This window comes from Chelonia mydas, chromosome 3, assembly GCF_015237465.2.
Source record: "Chelonia mydas isolate rCheMyd1 chromosome 3, rCheMyd1.pri.v2, whole genome shotgun sequence".
Taxonomy (NCBI): Eukaryota; Metazoa; Chordata; order Testudines; family Cheloniidae; genus Chelonia; species Chelonia mydas.
The window spans coordinates 61,429,507-61,453,076 of NC_057851.1; the positions used below are offsets into that span (position 1 = coordinate 61,429,507).

The following is a 23,570-nucleotide window of genomic DNA, read 5'->3' on the forward strand; positions in this document are numbered from 1 at the left end:
CCCAGATCAAATGGGCATGTAGATTCCAGCACACACAGAAGTTCTATTACTCAAGCCAAAATTCTGATACCCTTACTCCAACTCCGCAAGTTAATTTAGTGAAATCAATGGGAGCATTTGAGGAGTAAAGTACTATTCAACATCAGTGAGGGTATCAGAATCTGGGCCTTAATGTTTGTGTGCTGCTTTGAAAACAATAAGTGCTATGTAAGTGTTCAATATTATTAATATTCTCACCCAAGGGTCCAGGAAAGGTGGCAAATAATGTTTTGAGGCTCTGGTTCTTCAGAATTGCTAGTTCGATGGGACTTGGATTTTAAGATCATTTACATTGCTCCGCCAGTGTTCTGCCAAGTATTTTTGGCACCAGCCAGCTAGGTTCTTTCGTAGCTGAGTGAACCCAGTCAAAATTGGCTGGCAGAAGGCAGGACTTTTTAAAATTTATTGTGCTCCAATCAGAAAGCTGCTGAACGCTGCGCTTCTCAGAAAAGTGCTGCCCTTGTCCTTTTTAATGAAAGCTAGTTGGTATTCATTAGGAACAGGCCAGAGCTATTTCAGACACTGAAGACGGCAGACACAAATCAATAGAAAAAAATAACTTCTTTTTATTTACAAAAAAAATCCAAATATTGGATGCTGTAAACAAAATTCACAATCTGTTCCCTCTAGCACTGATGCAAACACTTCAGCTCTTAGAGTCTGTTTTCCATCAGCTCGTTTTCTGTCTGTGACAGAGCCTATAGTCAAAATGTTCCACAAGAGCAATCCAAGGAGCAATTTGCTGCAACAGGATGCCTCACAGAAGGCAACAGTTGTATGGAATTCTGAGGGAGATCAAATGTTCACAGCCTCCTACAGACTGCAAGAGTTTACAGTGCTTCAGCCAAGCTGTATTGAAATTTGCAGGCCTTTTTTTGCTATTTACTTTGTTAGCAAGCCATTATTACAACAGCAAGATAGTACACAGATTTTCTTTCTTGCAGTGGAAATTGTCTGCTAAAAGAAAACCATACAAAAGAGTATACTCAAATAGATGCTGAATATGTCATTACATTTTCTTTCCTTTTCTTATATCTGCAGTTTTACCTAACACACTTCATTTTCTCAATGAAACAACAACAACAAAAAGCTTCTTTTGAACTGGCATGAGCCTCCAACATAATACGCTTCATATGCAGAACATTTAACAAGATGTATTTTTAAAGCACAAAATAATAATAAAAAAAGCAGTTAGGAAAGATATGATGTGATCTCATTGGTGTTTCTACTTTCCCTTCTATTTTTAAGAGAAAGTTCTTACATTTGGGGGGTTTTATACATATCAGAAAATAGTCTGATTTCAAACCTCTCACGTTTCATTATATTTATATTAAAACAAGTTTAGCTCCCTGTTGATTAGCAATAAATCCAACTGTCACACAACAGTTTGCCTGTAATCAGGTCAACCTTTTTCATCAGTTCAGCATTTTAAAGGGGGTACTGTTTCTTCAGCAAGTTCTAAGCTGAAATGGCTGATTGGATGGGAAAGCGAAGCCTACACAGAATACCAAGAGCTTTTTTGCTGTAAAAGTACTAGTGTTCTGAAGCGAGAGAAAGAGAGCGAGAGAGAAAAAAAATCAGACTTTATGAAGGGGAAGGTGTGCAAACCACAGAAGCAATCCAGCTTTGAAAAGATGTTCTTATTTTACTCTTGGCCTGAACTCATGGCTCCTTCCCACCACTAACATCAGATACCTTTTAAACTACCAGCCACAGAGAAAACAAAGCCCTACCAGTTCCACCACTTGTTCATTTACATATGCAAAATACGTCTAATACCTATATAATATATCCAAAAACGTATTATATATGTATCAAAATGTGCATGGTGAAAGGTGCGGTAGGCTGAGCCCTGCTGCGTGTACTACAAAATGAACAGCTGCTGTCAGTCATAAAAAGTAATAAAATTTCAGCTGAAGGAGGAAAGAAATCAAAACTTTTTTAAAAAAAGCAATGGAAAAAGGCTGCCCTCCAAAGGAAAAGTACATTGTCTCATGTATTATCAGTATTTTGTGGTTGAGGCACAGCTATAGATCCCAAAACCTCTTTAAATAGTGGATGACTCATTTATTTGCTGCAAATAGTTGTGGTAAGAGAGGACATACCACATTACCAGCTGATCCTATTTCCCCAGCCCTCCCCTTAGCTTCCGTTAGAAAACCCTTCAGACAGCTACAGGCAATGCTCTAGGTTTGACAAGTACATCTCAGTCTTGATCTACAGCTTGAAGTAATAGGCCATGGGAAACAAACCCTTCCTTTTCATAATTAATGAAGAAAAGCCTTCCCCTGACCAAAGAGAGAAAGAAAACAGCCAGTGCGGAAAGGAGGAAGGGAAGGAAAGAGAAGGTGGGGACAAGGACTCCCAAGTAAACACATTGAGTGGCAATGAAATAGCTTTTACATTTCCTGAAGAACTCACAGGAAAGGTGCTTCAGTAAACAAGTCAGGTTCCTGTTAAATTTGCCTTCAAAGATAAAAGTACAAAGGGTGGCAAAAATAATCTTGTCTTAGTAGCTCTGTAATGACAAGGGGAGAACACACTTCCAGGATAACAGTTCCCTTTCCAAACACACATTTTTAAACATAATCTTCTTTTACCCGAAACTTAAGTGATGCAGAAAATACTGCACTAGGATTTCAAAACCAGTCCTCCCCCAAGAGATGTTTCTGAAGTGAAAATAGTGAAACGGTCGATTTCTCTTCCTCCCCCGCCCCCCCCATGCCTCTCCCTCCCGCCTCCCACTGGTCTCTTGGGCGAGGAAATGAAAGTGAATAGTTATAGTTCCAATGTAAAGTGATTCCATTTAAATAAAGTACAGTACTAAACTTGTAAATGCAGTGTGACAACCAGATCAAAGATGTTTAATATTTGCATAAAAATATATATATAATATATATATAAAATATAATTTTAAGCAACCGTGCAACACTCTTAAAAAGGATTCATTTCACATTTACTAAATTCTAGTGGTCCTGGAATGCATAATGCATTCTATTAAAATATTTCTTTAAATATTAACAATTAGTGTTCAAATGACCAACTAATACAATATTCTTTAGCTGTCAGGGGGTTTAAATAACCTATCTTTGATCCACGTTCCACTGAATTATACATCATGGAGGTATGCAGTCACAAAGTTAGTGGGTTAAATGTCAAAATGGTATTACAGTACAAAATGTGAAAAAAGGCATCAGCTAATCAAATGTTTATCCATTTGTGGAATTATTATGGCTCACAGGCAACTCACTGAATTACTGTAATCTTTGTTCTTGCAACCAAAGACATTATTTGTATCCCACCTTAATCCTGACTGGTTCATTTACTGCAAATTCTCAGGTGTGGGTTATAAATTCACGGCAAGGTGCTCACTGTCCTATGACATCCTGTTGCAAACTGGAAAACACACAGTACTTTATTTAAACATTCCCTAATTGCTACATTTTCCGAGACCACATTTAATATATACATTGTGTGTGCGCGCGTGTGTGTATATTTATATATACACACACATGCGCACACACAAACATACACACACACACACGTACCTATGATAATATCACACTGACAATATTAACTTTATACAAGTATTTGCCAAGGAAAAAATAGGGCATTTTCTCCACCACTGATTCACAAGCTTGGTTTTTTGTTTGTTTGTTTTGTTTGTCTTCTTGTGTCCCTGATAAAACAAAATGCACGGTAAAAACCACAAAACTATATTTTTCTCACTTCAAATTTTCGGAAAGCATCAGGCACTTTTGATTAACATTGGTGTGTACAAATATAGTAAATTATTTTTATAGTCTACTGTATCTCCTTTGCTTGGATAACTTATTTGTGAAATCTTTGGTCCTTGAGCATATTTTGTTTGCTACAGCTGTTTTTCTTGCATTTTCACATTTTTAAAATGTGAAACACGCATGCAGCTGTAAAGAATGGACTGTATCGTCATGTGTTTTTTCTGGTTTTATGATAACTCTACCAATCTCCTACTGTTCATTTGGAGCAAGCCGTTTCTGTTAAAGCATTCTATTCAAGCAAGCTATACATTCTACACGATCATTCCATAGACAGCACTTGTTGCAAGTCCCAAAGGCAGTAATTCCAATATACATTTTATTTCAACTTATCTCTGCTTCATGCCTCTACTTTTAACTCCTGAATATATGTAAGCAAATTGTTTTGTTTTTTGTATTTTTTTTCATATTCTCCCTTTTGCAGATCCCATTCTAAAAAAAGGCTTTCCAACCTTCTCTATGCCAAAGCTATGGGAGCAGGTATTGCCACCCATATTGTCATCAAGCATTCCTCCCTTGTTTATTTCAGGGGAAGCTATTTGCTTTTAATGACAGGTCTCTTGTGCTCTGGGGTAGAATCCAATTATTTCTGCTTCTTTTCTAGATCATGCTCACACAATTTATAAGAAGAACCACAAGCTTTACCAAACTTGATAGCTAGAGCAGATCATCATTGCACAAAACACCCCATTTTAAGGAGCATATCACCCCTTTCTGCTTGTTAGAAAATGTTCTCCCCACCAGGTGTATTAAAACTGTCCTTAATTGCAGGGCAACCAAGTCGAGTATGTGTGCTGCTGGCATGTGAATACCGGCTGAACCTGGGCAATATAGTAATTGCTAAAGTTGGCATCTGCTACATATGGGGCTGGCTGGTAATAGCAGGTGACATTGGCCACATTGGGGATGATATTTTGCTCAGCAAGGACACGGATGGCCAGCATGGTGATAAGATTTAGAGTCTGTCTCCTCTCATGTCCCATCAGGCACACTGTGCTCTCATTCACCACACCATGAAGGGTCATGAGATAGTCATACTTGCGGTCCTCTAATCCCACAAAGTGGTTCTGCAAGTAAGACTCCAACTTTCTTTGCTGTTCTCCAATGTCTGAGAAGTCAATGAAAAACCTGGAACACATGTATCTCTGAAGGGACTTAATCTCAGATTCTGAGGCAGCCCTAAAGCCCCTTACCAAAAGGTTGCAGTACTTAAGAAGGCCACCTCCTCTGATTTCTTCTGGGTTTCTGGTGGCAATTATCTTGTTGCAGAGGTGATCAAAGGCTTCTTGAAAATCCCCATAAACACTCTCACCAATGATGGTTGGGTGGAAAGTTTCAGTCATGGGATTCTCTGAGCATTCATAAAAAAGCAGAAGGGAGTCTAATTTGATTTGAAAAGAGTCTACACTGAACTCAAACTGCCTCCTCAGAGAATCCACAAACTTCAGCTCCACGTTTTTGCCACTGTTGTTGGACAAGGAGATGAGACTCCACCGGTCTGAATCATTGCACACTTTTACCATTTTCTGCACATAAGCTTCCTATAATTTGAAAGACAAAATGAACAGATGAAGAAACCAGTACAAGCAATTCCCCTTCACAGACTTCATTTGCATATTCTCCCACCTCCACCCTGTGCCCGCTTTTTGCGAAGTATTTTAAGGATTCTGGATAAAAACTGAAGGAGACATATTTAACATAGGTCGTGGCACCACAGTAGTTGCAAGGGGTGATGGGAGTGGTATTCCTTATGGGATTGTGCTATGTCAGGAACAACTTTTGCAACCATGTTTTTTTTAAGCACTTCTAACCATTATATATATATATATATTATATATAGAGAGAGAGAGAGAGACGTTACAAAATAGATTGCACACATAGTATATATGCACACACACTCTCTTTCTGTCTCACACATACAATCATTCCTGGGGATCTGAAAGATCACCATTAAAATATAATAAAAAAGCATTTCTATAGGCACCACGAAAATATATTTTCTACATTTTCAAACTAATCAAAGCTTGTACTTTCAGCACAGCTCCCCCAAAACACTCCCAAATTTTAAAAATGCCCCCAAAACCAGACAAAATAGGTATATGCTATTTAGCATAAACTATAATAAACTCAGAAAGTGAATCCTGTTTAAGACAAGAATTTCTGTTTAAAACAAGAAAATGTACAGCTTCTCCATCCATCTGGGAAAAGTGCTCACTGCAAAGAGTATTTTCCCTGCAGATACATATAAATGTTCAATGAGCTTAAGATACTTTTAAACTATGCTTCCCTCCCTCTGAGTGACTCTTAAAATGAGGCTCTGTAAACTCCAACTTTCTAAGTAAATGTAACCCAATAACCATAATGACAAAAGGGGAAAAAAAGTTCACTAATCCTGCCTGGCTCCTCCTCCTCATTAGCTCAGTATGTATTGTCGTTATCGCTCAGCTGCAAGTCAAACTCTCTTTGGTTCAGCTGGGGTTTAAAATGAGAGAGGAGTCACTTTTAAAAACATGTTGTAGGCGTCAATTTCATGACACCCTTGCCTCCCCCCAGCTCCACTGTTATAAAGTGCTCCTTCCCTTGGCTGTGTGTCTGGACAAGTGCAGGTTTACCTTGAGGGTAAGCGGGGTGATCTTCTCCTTGTTAACTCCGTCAGGTAAGAAATCCAAAAGGCAGTCCAAGACCACGTCCTTCACAGTCTGAAACTCGGCTTCCCCTTTGAGGTCTGCGCAGAAGATGAGGTCCAAGTCCTTGTAGCCCAGGCCACTGTCTTGGTGCAGGATGTGGCTGGCTGCCGAACCGTTGAGTCGCACGTCTCGGACCCCAATGCACTTCTCCTCCAGGCGGCTCCGCACCACCTTCACGATCTGCCGGGGCTGCATCTCCAGCGTGGGGAAGTTGCCCCGGCCGTGGATGGGGATGGTCTCGCTCAGGATGCGATCCAAGCGCCGCACTTGTTCCCAGCTCAGCACGTTGCAATGAGGGTTCTCGCCGCAAGTGCCCGTGCAATGCCCAGTACCGCTGCAGCTGGGGCTGCGGGCGTTTTCATCGTCAGCCATGGTCCGCAGCCGTTTCCTCTCGGGAGCCTGGTTGGTCCCTTTTGCGAGATGCCGCCTTGCTTCGCTCTTAACGGAACAGGAAAGCAAGCAGTGAGCGCGGGGTTTGACATGCCCAGTTAGACCCCCTCCGCTACTGCATCACAGCGGGGCTTTAGCGCTCACCGGCGCCTAACAGCCGAGCTAGCTGCGGCCCCCCGGCTCCCACCCGCAGACACGGCATTTATAGATGCAGACCCCCGGGGATCCCACTCGCACTGACACACACACGCACCCCACCCCGCCCAAAGGAAGAGATCGCTCCGATCTTTAGCACCTGGGGAGAGTTGCCTTCTGGAGACAGCACCGTGGCGCTGCGCCTCTGCCCGGCCGGAAAGTGTCTGCCCGACCCGGGAGCCGCTATCGGCCCCGCTTTCTGCTCCTCCTCGCCCGCTGGCTTGCTCGGCGCCGGGTGCTGCGCTGCGCGGAGCTGCTGTGCCCGCCCGCCCCGGGTGCTGCTGTCTCTGGAGCTTTCGTAGTTCTGCCCGGGAAATGTCCCCAGTAGTTTTTATATGGGGTTTCTCCGCTCTTCCGGGGCTCCGAGTTACACGCTCCCCACGCCCCCTTCATTTGCATGGACAGCCCGCTGCAGCCCTTGGCGAGGCTCCCGCGCCACGCCCACCTCATATGCATAAACAGCTGTTCTCGGCACTCGCCGCGGAGCCGGCCGCCGTTCCAGAACCGCCCTTCGCCCCAAGCCCTACCTCGGACCAGGGGTGGAGGGAAGGGGGGGTTGAGCAAAGCTGGAGCTACTCAGATCCTGCCACTGTCCCCAAAACTGTAGCGCGGAACGAGCAAAAGAATCCCCTATCCAGCCATTGGTCCCCCACCAAAGCAAAATTCGGACCCTTAGGCATCCCACACCAGAAATGCTGTACTACCCGCATATGGCAGCTGGATCCAGTCAAAATTTGCCTCCTAATCCCCAGATGCGAATGCCTAAACAGATACTATGTGGAGCTGCTCCTACTTCGCCAAAAAAATTCTAGACCTCGGGGTATCCCTGTAGAGGAGCGCCACAAAATGCCAAAGCTGGCACACGGAGCCTACAGAATTCAACCAGTTTTTGGCCCTTCCTTCCCAAATCCCCTCTGTAGCTACTTCAGCTGCACCGGCAAATGGGGACCGTGGAGCACCCACATATGTACGTGGATCCAGCAGCCTCTTATCCCCCTCTCCTCCCCCATCCCTTTTCTAGGAGACATCAAGTTTAGACATCATTTTACTGGATTCCTTGTGTTCGGTGAAACCAGATTACACATCATCATTCTAAACAGAGCCAAAATGTATGCCATGACACTGAAATATAGCAGTGGACTGGTCAGTCAGATGGTGATGATCTCATTATTTGTGTTTTTAGCTGATCAACTCTTGACCGAGATATTCAAAGCAGTCCATGGAACTGAGACACATATCGTCTATTATCACATTTTAAAGTGTGTAAATCTCCTGGACTTCTTAACACTCAGTGCATTGGATATATTAGCTAGATTGGACAGATTTATCTGAGGTAAAAGAATATCTCCCTTTGCTATTTATCTAAAAGGTGAAAAAAATGGAAAAGCTGATGCACCCTCCTACATGAAAAATCCACTCTCCATTCATCCATTTTTTCACCTTTTAGATAAACAGCAAAGGGAGCCATTCTTTTACCTCAGATAAATCTGTCCAATCTAGCTAATGTATCCAATGCACTGAGTGTTAAGCAGTCCAGGAGATTTACACACATTAAAATGTGATAATAGAAGATATGTGTCTCAGTTCCATGGACTGCTTTGAAAATCTCGGTCAAGAGTTGATCAGCTAAAAACACAAATAATGAGATCAGTACAATATAGGTTTGTGGTCCACATTTTGCTTGATCTGATAAGACTCAGGTGCCGTATATGTGTTTTGCATTGTTCCTGTACCAGGATGAGTCTGAGCGTGTATTTTTCTGGTTAAGTATGATGAGAAATATGTGTCGTCTATTCTGATAGTACAACTTCGGGGCTTAAAAAAAATCAAAACCGAAATGCTAGGATCCAGCAGGCTCCAGGTGCTGTCTTTGCGGTACCATTGAGCAGGGATGCGTACGGGTGCGTTGGGTTCTGGGTTTTAGCGGCACTCACGCGCTATGTTAGGGTCCAGTATTTTTTGCTGCAGTAAGAGCTGAAAAACTTGTTTTGTATGGACGCAACAGAACTTGAGGGTTCAGGGCCAAAAATTGATTGGATCCATCAGGCTCTTGCTGCTGAATCCGGATTTTTGCAGCGCTCATGCTCGGTGGTGCATGAACTGCCGTCTTCCCCCTGCTCTCCCCCACCCGCGCAGTAGGAGACTTGGGGCCAAATATCGGCATGATCCAGGTATATCCAGTTTTATCTCTGAGAAGGATTTAACAATATAGATACAAACATTATACAAGCAGAGCAGAATAAAACGCGGATCACGCAGCATACAAGAAGGAGGCATATGAGTGCAGACAGGCAGTAGGTACATGCTACAATGTAAAAACTTCTTCCTTCGTTTGCACTGCCGCGAGGCTAATCTTTTCTTCAATTAAAATGTCTGGTAGGCTGCTTTAAATATTTGCGATGCTTTAAAATGGCTGGAGATGCGCCCTGAGTTTGCAGTGGGTAGATGTATAAACAAGACGGTAAAAAGGAAACTCACTCTTTTATCTCTAGTATTATCTTCCGTGTGTGTCACCGAAGTCCACGCAACAGCTTCACCTGTGAGCTGCCCAATGTGGCTATAACTAGGGGCTCCTGCTACGCAGTTCCTCAGACAGATCAATCGGACACATGTAACGGGGCGTGGGCACGGGCTGACTGGCGCATGGCGGCAGCTGTGGCTGGCACGTTCCTGGGGGATGGGCGAGGCGAGCAGCCGCTGGACCAGAGGGAGCTGGACGGGACAGAACGTCACAGGTCCGGACGTTCCAGCAACAGCTGCTGGGCGATTCCGAAGGGCTGGGCTGTGCGAAGGGCCCCGCCAATCACCGCCGGCGACGGCTTCTCCTTCCCCTCGGCCCCTCAGGGCTAGGAGCCAATGGGGTGAGCGTGGGTAGGAGGGGCGGTGCCAGCTCCGTGTGAATGAGCTCTGTGCGCTCCCGGGCTGCCGCGCGGGTAGGGATACCCACGCGCAGAAGGGCTGGCTGTTTGCAGCCGCTCAGCCCCCGGGTCGCTTCGTCGCCCTTACGGTATTAGCACCGGGGGAGCAGACGGGAGAGAGCGCGCACAGCGCGGCTGCTTCATGCAAGCCGAGGGGGTTTCTGCCTCCCGGCAGCTCTGCTTTAAGGCTTCAGAGGAGGCGAGGAGAGGAGGTGGCCCGTGGACAGTTATCCTAGGGAACGCTACAAACAGTGACGGCCGGGGACAGGGGCTGTTCCCCCGCCCTGCCACAGTTTCGGGGGCCCCTCCCGGGAGAAGGAGAGCTCCTTGCGGAGTTGAGGAATCCCATTAGTCTGTAAGCCCTTTGCCGAGGAGACCAGAGCCTTGGCTGCCATGCTGATTGCACTCCGGGCCGCCCCAAGGCTGCAGGCCCAGCCGCTTCCACAGAACAGCGGCGGGGAAGCCTATTAACACCCCCAGCGGGGCAGGGGGAGACGAGCCGCTCGAGGCAAACAGGAAAGGCCAGCAGCAGTAACTGCTCTCGCCCAGCTTCGCCTTGCAGCGGGGGCCCTGCTGTGTGGCAATGCCTCCCCCTGCCGGGCGCCGGGCACCCACACAGCGAGTCCCTCGCCTCCCTCGGCGCTGAGGACGCCTTTCCCTCCCAGGCACCCTGCTCAGCAAACGCGGCATTGTTCTGCCCGCTGCAGGGATCGCGCTTGGCCCGTGAGGAGAGCGCGCCTGCCTGCAGCTCCTTTTCCTGCCTGCTGTCGGGTAAGGTGCTGGGGGAGGGGAGCCGCAAAGGGGAACTTGCTGCCTCACGGTTATGCTCACTTGTCACAAAACTACATTTATTTCTAACAAAGCTCCATTGATCCTGGAGCTGGGTGGACCCAAGCAGGGCATTAGCAGTGACACTAACAGACAACACGCTTCTGGCCCGCTGACATTTCCAAGCACCGTTGCAGAAGTGTGTATGGAATGAGATAGTCGGGTGAGATACAGCCAAACCCTGGATCCAACCTTGGTTTTTTTTTTAGTTTTTCTTTTTTTTTGCGGGGGGGGGGGGAAGGAGGAGGAGTAGCAGAAGTCCTAATCTGGATCCCATTTTTGCAAATAGTTCCTTCTTCTTAAATTGGTTAGCTCCAAACACCAGTTCTAACCCCTTCAAACTTCTGAAACTCTCATTGTCTTTCAGTGTATGTCCCACAGACAGACCTCAGTACAAATACCAGTTTAATTTCATCTATATACCATTCCTCAGAGTTCTAGGCTTACGTAGGACATTTTTACAGACAGAGTCAAGCTGCCAACTTCCACTCCCAGAGGGGAACCAGCTCTTCTGGCCTGTGGTAAGGAAGTACTTCCAGCTCAGCCCAATCCCACCTTTTCAAGCACAAAATAGGCTGAGAACCTACCATCTTTTCAGTGTAGCTTACCACTATGTGTATGCTTATGCAAATGTATATGGTCTTTGTGAAACTGCAGTTTCACTTTCCAAAACTATATATGGAATCTTTTATGAACCAGGGTCACATCTGAAAACGGCCTGCTGGATTACTTCCAGCAAGTCTGGTAATTTAGAGAAACAGGTCAGTCTGCTTAGATTTTTTTTACTTGATTATGGAATTGAGAAAGAAATTGAAAGATTTTTACACGGCCAACAGCAGCACTGCAAAATAAAATAAAGATTGGTTGTAAACGTTTAAACGTGTTGCTGTCATTTCAAGAAAAGATGAATTTTATTAAGGGGGAACTTTCATTTAAATGCCTTTTATTTGTTATAGGGCAATGGTAGTCAATGCCCTTTCTGCATGGCACCTGCAGTTTATATCCTCGTTCACTTGAAACAATGGGGAAAACATTAGTTATTTATAGGTAGAGGAATAACGTTTGCAGTTATATTTGTTGATTACAAAATATTACAAGGGGACACCTTCACAGAGTATTAGGGTTGGAAGAGACCTCAGGAGGTCGTCTAGTCCAACCCCCTGCTCAAAGCAGGACCAACACCAACTAAATCATCCCAGCCAGGGTTTTCTCAAGCCAGACCTTAAAAACCTCTAAGGAAGGAGATTCCACCACCTCCCTAGGTAACCCATTCCAGTGCTTCACCACCCTCCTAGTGAAACAGTGTTTCCTAATATCCAACCTAGATCTCCCCCACTGCAACTTGAATCCATTGCTCCTTGTTCTGTCATCTGCCACCACTGAGAACAGCCGAGCTCCATCCTCTTTGGAACCTCCCTTTAGGTAGTTGAAGGCTGCTATCAAATCCCGCCCCTCCCCCCCCCCCACTCTTCTCTTCTGCAGACTTAATAACCCCAGTTTCCTCAGCCTCTCCTCGTAAGTCGTGCACCCCAGCCCCCTAATCATTTTCATTGCCCTCCTCTGGACTCTCTCCAATTTGTCCACATCCCTTCTGTAGTGGGGGGGACCAAAACTGGACACAATACTCCAGGTGTGGCCTCACAAGTGCCAAATAGAGGGGAATAATCACTTCCCTCGATCTGCTAGCACTGCTCTTGATGTAGCCCAATATGCCGTTGGCCTTCTTGGCAACAAGGGCGCACTGCTGACTCATATCCTGCTTCTCGTTCACTGTAATCCCCAGGTCCTTTTCTGCAGACTTGCTGCTTAGCTAGTCGGTCCCCAGCCTGTAGTGGTGCATGGGATTCTTCTTTCCTAAGTGCAGGACTCTGCACTTGTCCTTGTTGAACCTCATCAGATTTCTTTTGGCCCAGTCCTCCAATTTCTGTAGGTCACTTTGGACCCTATCCCTACCCTCAGGGCCATTTTGTACCTAGCCATTTTGTTGTCCTACGCAGCCCCCACGTGGTGGGGTGTGTGTGTGGAGCACCAGGCCTCTGTGGAAGGGGGGCAAGCTTCTGTGGGGGGGCAGGAGCAGGCTTGGGGGGCAGGGGGGAACTGCCCCCCAGCACGAGCCGGCGGAGCGGGTTGGGGCCAGGTTACTCCACTTCCTGCCGCCCGGTGAGTGTAGGTCAGGCCTGACCCCGCACTCATGGGGCAGCAGGAAGTGGAGTGACCCAGACCCAGCCCACTCTGCTCCCCTGGCTCCCAGACTTGGGAGGCAGGGGGAACCACCCCCCGGCACTCACCGGTGGTGCGGCTGGGAGTGGAGCAGGGTCAGGAAGAGGTGGGGCAGGGATGGATCAGGGACAGGGGCTTTGGAGAAGAGGGAGTGGGGGCGGGGCTTGGGGCGAAGTAGGTGCAGGGGGTTTGGGGAAGGGGTGGAGTTGGGGCAGGGCTGGAGGGAGAAAGTGTGGGAAGAGGTGGGGCTGGGGCGGAGTAGGGATGGGGGCCATGGGGAAGAGGCAGAGCAGGGGCTGGAGCAGCACGCAACTGCGTAGTGTACCAGGAAATTTGGTGCCCAAAATTTCCTGGTGCCCTACGCAGCTGCGTACTTTGCGTATGGGTAGGCATGGCCCTGCCTACCCTCCAGCATATCTACCTCTCCCCCCGTCTTAGTGTCATCTGCAAACTTGCTGAGGGTGCAATTCATCCCATCATCCAGATCATTAATGAAGATGTTGAACAAAACTGGCCCCAGGACCGACCCCTGGGGCACTCCGCTTGATACTGGCTGCCAACTAGACATCGAGCCATTGATCACTACCTGTTGAGTCCGACAATCTAGCCAGCTTTCTATCCACCTTATAGTCCATCCAATCCAATCCATACTTCTTTAACGTGCTGGCAAGAACACTGTGGGAGACTGTATCAAAAGCATTGCTAAAGTCAAGATGTATCACGTCCACCGCTTTCCCCATATCCACAGAGCCAGTTATCTCATCATGAATCATTTCATGCTTCAGGGTACAAACTGAGCACTGTTTGGATCAGTAAGAAATTCTTTTCACATCTCGCTCCCTATAGTATTCTAAAGATGGCTGGTAGATGTGTGGTTCATTCTTTTCCACTCCCCCAAAAATCTAAAATAGGCCACTTCTAAAGGCAGGATACTGAGCAAGATGGGACTACTGGTCTGCTACAGTATGTATGCTGTTACAGCCCTCTCCAAACTGAATGAGCAAGAAGTTTGCAGGTCTAGAAATGTATATATACATGAGTACTTATAAGCATTAGTGTGGAAAAATATCCTTTAAAAATCTCTAATATTCACTATTAGACAATATACAGTTTGTGAAACTGCATTCTATTATATTTCTTTAAATGAGCTGAACTGGTCGAGAATAGTAACAACTAATGTAATGTAGGCTAATTATATTGCTGGAAATTTGGAAACGTTTGTGTAGGTTACACAGGTCATCTCAATTATGATGGACATTGCTAACATCACAATTATGAACAGTAATTTAAGTCATGAGCATACATCTCTATCATTTTAATTACAGATAAATTTACCTGAAGAAGGTGTTTGTTTTTTTAAATCAGTCAATGTGGAAAATAATCCAGTTGAGAGTATTTTATCAGTGTATTAGAGAAGTACAATATAAGGCTAATATACTGTTCAAATACATTATTTTTATAGCACAGAGATTCTCAAACTTCATTGCACTGTAACCCCCTTCTCAACAAAAATTACTTCATGACCCCAGGGAAGGGGGACTGAAGCCTGAGCCCACACGAGCTGCACCGTCCCTAGTGGGTGGGGGGGGGGGGCAAAGCCGAAGACTGAGGGCTTCAGCCCTGGGTGTGTGGGCCAAAGTCAAAAGGCTAGGCCCCAGCAAGTCTAATGCCAGTCCTGGTGATCCCATTAAAATGGGGTCACGACCCACTTTGGGATCCTGACCCACAGTTTGAGAACTGCTGGTAGCATGAAGAGGTATTTGGATTGTAAGTTTTTGGAGGCGGGGCCACGTTTTCTGTGTGTCTGTACAGTGCCTGGCACAATTAGGCCCCAATATTCATTGGGTTCTTTGGGTTCTATCACAATACAAATAATAAAAATATAATTTTTACATATGTGTGTATATTTATATAGAGATTCTTTGTTGTGAACTTTTCACTCTGCACCATTATGTAAAAGATGCAGGAAGTTAATAAAATTCTCTCTCCTTAATTTTAGAATTCACTATTTTTTTCCAGATTATATCTGATTTAACATGTTTGTATCAACTGTTGCCCCATGCCTGTTCCCTCTTTGTTTAACCCACCTGTTATATCTTGTCTTAAATAAGAATGTGTACTCTCTTCAGGAAAAAGACTGTCTTTTACTATGTCTTTACAGTGCCCAGCACAATGGTGCCCTGATCTGTTTGGGGCCTCCAGGTGCTATTGTAATACAAATAATAATAAATATTAATATTATTAATAGCTAATAAGGCTAATAGCCTTCTCTCTTACCAAGGATAGAGGGAGCAGAAAACTAGTATAGGGAACTCTAAAATTGATAGAAAGAGTTAGAAAATAAAACACTAAATACATTCACAGCTGTAAGGAAAAGGTGTTTTTTAGTACATTTCCCCATCTCTTCCCCCCCCCCTTTCTTATTATCCTTTTACTAAATACTGTTTTTCATAGTAGACAGAGTAAATGCGCACACACATTTTTTTTCTTTTTAAAAAATTTGTTTAAAAAAAACGAAATTGAGACTATAGGCTCCATACTCTAATAGCAATAAGCCATACCAGGATGTGCATCAAGAGATTATTGGTGCAGTTTTCAGATGGATGAATATGCAATACATTAGCATAGATTATTGTTGTATTGGTTTACTTCATATGAGAAACAGTGGCAGTAAGAACAATATTTCAAATCACGCGTTGGCCAAAATATTGTGCTTATAATATTTTCTGTCTGCTTGATATCTAATAAAACATGGCTATGCATTAGACATCTTAAAGCCTCTTAATATTTTTTGCTAGAATGCAACACAATTCCTTGTAGTAAATACAGTAGTAGGGCCCTACCAAATTCACAGTCATGAAAAACACGTCATGGACCGTGAAATCTGGTCTTCCCCCATGAAATCTGGTCTTTTGAATGTTTTTACCTGTACAAATTTCAAGAGAAAGATCAGGGTTTCTCAAATTGGGAGTCCTGACCCAAAAGAGAGTTGCAAGGGGGTCATAAGGTTATTTTAAGGGGCTTGTGGTATGGCCACCCTTACTTCTGCGCTGCGTTCAGAGCTGGGCGGCAAGAGAGCGGCGGCTGTTGGCCGAGCGCCCAGCTCTGAAGGCAGCACCCCGCCAGCAGCAGTGCAGAAGTAAGGGGGGCAATACCATACCATGCCACCCTTATTTCTGCTTTGCTGCCTTCAGAGCTGGGAGGCCAGAGAGTGGCGGCTGCTGACTGAGGGCCCATCTCTGCAGGCAGCAGCACAGAGGAAAGGGTGGCCATGCCATGCCATGCCATCCTTACTTCTACGCTGCTGCAGGAGGTGGCTCTGCCTTCAGAGCTGGACTTCTGGCCAGCAGCCACTACTCTTTCTCTGCCCAGCTCTGAAGGCAACTCGCCTCCTGCAGCAGCGCAGAAGTAAGAATAGTAGTACTGCAATGCCCCCTACAATAACCTTGCAACCCTCCGACAACACCTTTTTGGGTCAGCACCCCTACATTTACACCACCATGAAATTTCAGGTGTAAATAGCTGAAATAATAAAATTGACGATTTTTAAAATCCTATGACTGTGAAATTGACCAAAATGGACTGTGAATTTGGTAGGGCTCTATACATTAGGTAGGAGATTTGAGAATATTTCTTATCACTCCCCAGTGAGCGCCCACTGACACTTGAACTTATCAAGACTGTTTCCTATTTTATTTGATGAGATTGTTTGCTGGACTAAAGTATGGGGATGCTCATATTGCTCTCTAAGCTGATCTCAGTTGACAGGAGTGCAGAGAAGCCATAAAGGAATAAAAACTCTTTAGGTCCTGTAATATGATGGATTCCTGTGTAATCTATTACCTAAAAAAAAGTCACTGCATCACCTGAGTGTGAGTAAAATAAACTGTTCTAAAATTCAAACTTAATAATTGGGGGAGGACTTTTCTTAAGACTACATTTTCCATGTGGATGTGACAGAGTTTAATATTTCAGTTCTTCTACCCACATAGGAAGACAGAGTCTCAGTGTTTCATGAGTCATACTTTTATGTTGCTCCATATGCATATGACTGGTAGGGTATTATTGTAGATTTTATTTTTCCATCTTTTGTTTATCCTACAATACACTAAACTCAGATGGGAATACTCCAGTATATCTAAGTGTTCTGTTTTTTAACCAGCAGAACTGCAGAAACCCATCAATTTAAGATCGAAACAAGCTGTCTTGTTTTGGAACAATGAACTAGCTAGAGTACCTAGTGTAAAAATACATCATGTAATCTGACAAGGAAACTGGGTTTACTGTTCATTCAAACAAAAACGAATTCATGGATTAATAGATTTTTAAAGCCATAAGAGACCATCATCATAATCTAGTTTGACCTCCTGCATAACACAGGCCATAGAATTTCACCCAGTAATTCCTGCATCAAGCCAAATAACTTCTGACTGAGCTAGAGCACATCTTTTGGTAAGACATCCAGTCTTGACTTAATGGCTTCAAGTGATGGCCTGCTGGGTGACACTGGGCCAGACAAGTTTATGCTCTGTGCCTCAGTTTCCCCGTCTGTAAAATTGGGATAATGATACTGATCTTTGTAAAGCGCTTTGAGATCTACTGATAAAAATGCTATATAAGAGCTAGGTATGGTTAATTAATTAATTAATAATAATTATTATTATTTATTATTATTTTATTTATTATTATTTCCAGTCTAAATATATCTTACTTGGATATCTTACATGGATTTGGTTGTATTTCATTCTGTTAGATTAAAAAGTCCTCTACTATCAGAAATCTCTTCCCATTTAGGTACTACAGGCTTTGATCAGGTCACCTCTTTACCTTCTCTTAGATAAACTTAATAGATTGAACTTCTTTAGTCTTTCACCGTAAGGCACGTTTTCCAGACCTCAGATCATTCTTGTAGCTCTTCTCTGAACCTTTGCATTTTTTTTTCAGTTTCCTTTTTGAAGTGTGGATACCAAAACTGTACATAGTATTCCAGTAATTCCATATACAGAGGTAGTACCACCTTCCTAGTCCTTGATATCACCCCACTTATGCATCCTTTTCAGTGTCATTACATTACAGGATGCAGTCCTTTCCCATTTTATAAGTATGACTTACATTATTCATTTCTAGATATCAAATCTTACATATGGCTGTGTTATAACACATGTTGTTCAAATGAGCCCACCTTATCAGGCAATTCAGATTGGTAAGCATGACTGACCTCTCTCCACCATTATTTACCACTCCACCAATTTTTGTGTCACCTGGAAATTTTACCTGCAGTTATTTTATATTTTCTTCCAGATAATTAATAGAGATATTGAATAACATTGGATCAAGAACAGATCCTTATGGGACCCCACTAGAAACACCTCCATAAAGTAATAATTCCATGTCTAGAATTATCTTCTGAGATCTATCTGTTAACCAGCTTTTAAATCTATTTAATATTGGCTACACTGGTTTTGTATAATGTTTTTTTAAAAAAATCAGAATGTTTTTATTTATTATTTCCCACTTTATTTCCACAAATATGTTAGCGGTGGACCCAAACTGGGACATTGGTTCCATACTTTTCTATCTATCCTCAGCCTTGAAGGATCAGTCACGGTGTCTCAGACCACAATCCCAAAATCTAAATCCAATCTATGGTTTTAATTCTGAGCTGGATCCAAACTGGGAAGGGGCCTTTTTCCAGATCTGACTTGGATGTTCCCCATAATCATGGAAATCTTGTAAAAACAGCTGATCTCCCATGGTTTACACCATACATAATTCTGAGCCAAACTGTTGAGCAACGTTTGTGAAATTTCATCACTGAACTTGAACCCTAGTTGAGCCTTGACTCCTAACCTAACACTGTCCCAAACTTAATCCTGTCCTGAGTCTTAGCCTAAACTTAATCTGGATTCAGCTCTGAATACTGTTTCCCCTTCAGCCCATTTCTATAATACCTGAAATTGCAGCCACAAAAGCCATAGTTCTGTGAGATAAAGGGATGAAACCTGAAGAATACAATAAAGTAGATCAATACTCTTACTCCACCTCCTCCTACTTCTCTTATGGGGATCAGTCTTGCCTCTCAGAACTAACTCCTAACGATTCTCAGACATCAGTGTAATAATATAATGATTTGTTTCACTTGCAGCTGAAATTACAAATAATATAATGCTCATAAGACATCGTGTCCTAACGTAGATTTTCAAGGAAAGCCCTCAGCTATACTGCACCTGCCAATTTCTGCTCTCATTGGCGCTACAGTAATAGAGAGAGGAATTTGCCTCAGGACACACAGTATACAGAAGAATCTAGATAGGTCTCAGCAAACTCCATTAGCTTCCCTCCCTGGGGTGGTGCAGAATTTGTCCTCCATGCAGAAGGAGGATTCAGCCCCCAGCTATCACAGGTCTCCACTGGAGTGCAGAATGATCTGTGAAGAGGCCCGGTGCCTCCATGGTGCCTCTTGGCTCTTTGTGACCTCTCCTAAAAAGACTTTCCATGCCAGCTGCTGCTCCTGGACCTCCCACCAGCCTTCTAATTGGGTATTTCACAACATCGAAGGAGATCTGTATTATTCTTTTTTGCTAATTACACAACACGGTCCTTTCACTTGAAACGGGTTATACATGTCTATCATTTTAGGATGATAAGTATCCACAGTATATTTTATTGCACTTAATTGCTCTGAGAAATTGCTGGGTCCTCCCTGCAGTTTCTTTCCCAAAGGCCACATGGTTGGGGGGAAGGGAGGCACTTCAAGGGTCCTTGTAATGCTTATAGTTACTTACAGTAGCTTCCTCTGACTGCTAATATGTTCACCAGCTAAAGCCCTTTGGTCTCAAATGTCCTTTAATACATCACACCCGGTGAACTCACAAAACGTAGGTTTAGTCAGCATTACTCAGTACTGAAGATCAAATTGAAGTTATGCGTCAAAAACAGACTAGATGTGATTTAGCCATTTTGACTCTCATAACCTGTAATCCCAAACTCATTTGGTATTAGGAAGTTATGGCCCTGTTCCAAAGGACTACATGTGACAGAGATCAGCTATCCATTTCCTCTTGTCTCTGTGTCACAGCTGCCAAAGAACTGTTAAACCAGATCATCCCACTTACCAGGCAATTATTGTTGGTTTGCGAAATGAAGAACAAAATGAAAATTAACTTGTGCCAGTAGATTTAAAATCCGGTGAATAAAGGCTTGGGGTTTTTATGCATTATTTATACGCACAAGAGATCCAAAATGGATTGTTCAGCAAAAGCCTATTGAAGAATGTTTACTGTGCAGAAGTGACTTTATTGCTATCTCTGCAGCCAGGTTAAAATATGCAAGCATGAAAAAGGGGGCATGTTAGAGAATAAAAGGGTATGTTTATTGGAGACCACAAAAGTTAATTGCTTGTTTATACAATGCCTAGTACATTGAGGCCTCAAAGCCTCTAAGCACTGTTACAATATAAACGTTCAATAATACAAAAACTGAGCTTGCATTTTAAAAACATTGAAAAACTTGCTAAAAAGAGAGGTGTGTGTGTGTGTAAATCCCTTCAGATTTTGTTCCTCATGCAACCCTAGTAATCACAGGGCATATACCTGGCCTTAGTCTCTTGATATTAAAAAAAAATATGACATATATTATACTATGTCACATGATGCCATATCAAACCCGTGGTCCACCAAACTGGCATCCAGCAGTGGCCTAGAAAAAGGGGGGGAAACCCATAATGTATCTAGCCAATTGTGCAGTGCTGTAATTGGGTGGGGAGGTAACGTCCTCATAGCATGTAATAGCTGGCAATTTCTTTAGTAAGTTTATTTATTTATTTTACCAAATGTATTGTTTTTTTATTTCAGTATTTTTAGCTAAGGAATTGATTAAGAAAGCAGCTTTAGAGACTTTCCCCAACAATCAGAGCAGGAAAGCAAGGATCCAAAGTAGGAAAAGAACATATTCTTCCTTCCCTAGTGCACCATTTTAAATATGGAAACCATTCTCTCCTCAGATTATTCCTTAGTCTTTCCAGAACAGACTTGACTCTTCCTTTTCATCTCTAGACAAACTCCACACGGTTCTTAAGTGTGGTACATAATTCCTCTGTCTCTACTAATCAGGAACACATTGAAGTCCTTAAATGTAGGCCAAGCAAACTAAAGTCACATGGTAGTAGAAATTGCTCACATTTCTTCATGCCTCTCTGATTTTTATTCTTTTGGCTCTTTTCCTGGTATAAGTGGTTTTATCCTTCTATAATAAAACGGGACTTCCTACAGTTCTTCAGCTCAATTTTAATTTAAAAGGTAAAGAGAGAGACCTATTGTTCATCTTACAATTTGTCTCCTCTGCCAGTGAAATGCTGCTCTTTATGCTACATTTGAATACTTTAAATAATGTTAATAATGAATCACAAGGAACCTATAATTTAATGTGTCATTTTACAAACAGACTTTTGCTATGCTTAACTTCACATCAAAAGAATCATTAGCTTATTCATCCTGCTTAACTACACAATTAAGGGACTTGTCTTTATGTATGGGTAAAATTACACAACACTGTCATGGCATGAGGAGTTGATGAAGAAAAGCAGATGGTGGGCCTTTTACTGGAGCTGATGCCCCAATTTACTTTTTTCCTGCTTAATAACTGCCTGGCTTCCCTTCATCCTGCTTCTTTTGGTGGCAGAGATCCCCAGGTATGCCAGTATGAAGACTATTTCCTTTGCACTGTCCTATTCGCCACTGCAGGTACAATCACAGTGGTCACCATTAAAAAATTTATTACAGTATCTGAACCACAACAGACATTTCCTATTCTAATTATAGGGAGATGTATACCCCACAAATATGTAAGCGTTAATGGCAACCTATTGTACCAAGAGGGCTCAACACCCTAAAACAGAGACTCAGGTTTCTGAACATTCTAAGTAGGTGATTTGATATAACTCTTTAATCTATGCTGCCTTCCTTGTTCCTGCCCTCCTCACCCTGATATAACGAGCAAGCTTCCTTTCATCAGCTGCCACTACTGTACTCACCCTGCAGCTAGGGTTGGAAGTAGCATCTCTCAGGCCTTCCTTCACTCTAAAAATCAACCAGCATGACTGGGGGGGAGGAGGAATAGTGATAAAAGTTGCACCAGGCGCTGGAGACGCAAACAAACCCACTCAGAAAACAGCTATAAATCCCAAAGCACTATACCGAGTGACATATGTAAAGCACAGAGGGACTATTTCAGCCAGCTCAGGTGAAATCCACATAGTGGTGCCCATGCTTCCCTGGCAAAACCAAATGCATGATTTATTTCACCAACACAATAGTTTCTTTGGGGGCCTTTGAAAACAGAGACTAAGCTAATTAGCCTTTTAAATACTTACTTTTCATAGACATAGCTTCTTAATTAACTTTTGACACTTCAGCATCAGTAAAAATAGAGGTCCTTTATAAACATCTCTTTCCCCTGTCCTAATATATGCTCTGTCTTCAGCTACACCCTGCATCTTACAGGATTACCCAAGGTCATACTAAAACAAAAGAGAAGGTCTGCTGGCTAGTGAAAGGCAAACAAAAATCAGAAACTTATATATCCCACACACCATATTGCATTGACCAGTGCTTCCTGTCCCATTGCATTTCTACCACCTGATCTAGAAAGTTAGTGAGTACTGTGGCTTGTTTTCCCCCCAACACCATTGCACTGGTGTAACATCACTAATTTCAAAACCTGTTGTAAAGGAGTGGCAATTAAGACTCCATAATTAAAGCCATTAAATCTCAGTAAGTACTCTTCTGCTAGAGGCTCCTCCTTGCCTCACAGTGGATTCAATTCTGTCAGGGAAACTAACAGTCAGAAGTAAAAATGAGCACTATATACAAAAATAAGCAATTAGTTTCGTCCAGCTCTGCCATCTGCAAATGTACCTGCTTGGAGTCTTCAGCACTAGCTGGTCTTTGAAATGACCCCTTGGCTCAGGCAAGTCCAATCACAATGCCATTTCCAGCCTGACCAGCTGTATTTAGGGTGAGTACAAAGCCACCTGGGTATTGGAATGACTGTGACAGTTCAGTATGTTAAGGAGCACTCTGATGGACGAGATGGCATTGGTGTACTTCAGCTGGTTTTCTACTCTTCTGCCTTCACATCAATGCAGTGTTAGGGGGGTGGGGAGTTGTCATTCATTGTAGTAATCCGGTGCTAGGGCTGAAAAAACTTCCTTTTAACAGAGATAAGATAATGCAGGATAACAGTTCTTTAGCTAAATAGGATTAATTAGCAGAAAGCTGCCTATTAGTTCACTGCTGACCTGTAAAACGTAATGAAGAACGAGGTCATTGGAAATAATAGCTCTATTTAGGAGCTTAGGTCAAACTCTAATCATAGAATACATCATTTAAAGATCACATTGATATAATAATGTCAAGGGGTAAGAAAATACTGTTTATTTCAGAGAGAGATAATCTTTAGGGTTTTCTCTAGACTCAATATTTTGTACTTTCCAGAAC

General features: G+C 43.3%; 1 protein-coding gene and 1 long non-coding RNA gene across 3 annotated transcripts in view; one reads left to right on the forward strand and one right to left on the reverse strand.

Moving 5' to 3' along the window:
* Positions 1–585: 585 nt before the first annotated feature.
* TENT5A (terminal nucleotidyltransferase 5A) lies at positions 586–7,473 on the reverse strand. Its single transcript, XM_007072699.4, has 3 exons — positions 7,209–7,473; positions 6,449–6,961; positions 586–5,377 (listed from the first exon to the last, which is right to left on the reverse strand). Exons 2-3 carry the CDS (start codon positions 6,893–6,895, stop codon positions 4,598–4,600), a joined length of 1,227 nt encoding a protein of 408 aa, XP_007072761.2. The 5' UTR covers positions 6,896–6,961; positions 7,209–7,473; the 3' UTR covers positions 586–4,597.
* A 2,755-nt stretch (positions 7,474–10,228) lies between these two features.
* Positions 10,229–23,570, forward strand: part of LOC114019298 — a 96,870-nt gene continuing 83,528 nt past the window's right edge. For both annotated transcript variants that reach the window (XR_006289464.1, XR_003564397.3), the window contains exon 1: positions 10,229–10,797. This is a non-coding gene — a long non-coding RNA (uncharacterized LOC114019298). The remainder of the gene's footprint in view (positions 10,798–23,570) is intronic.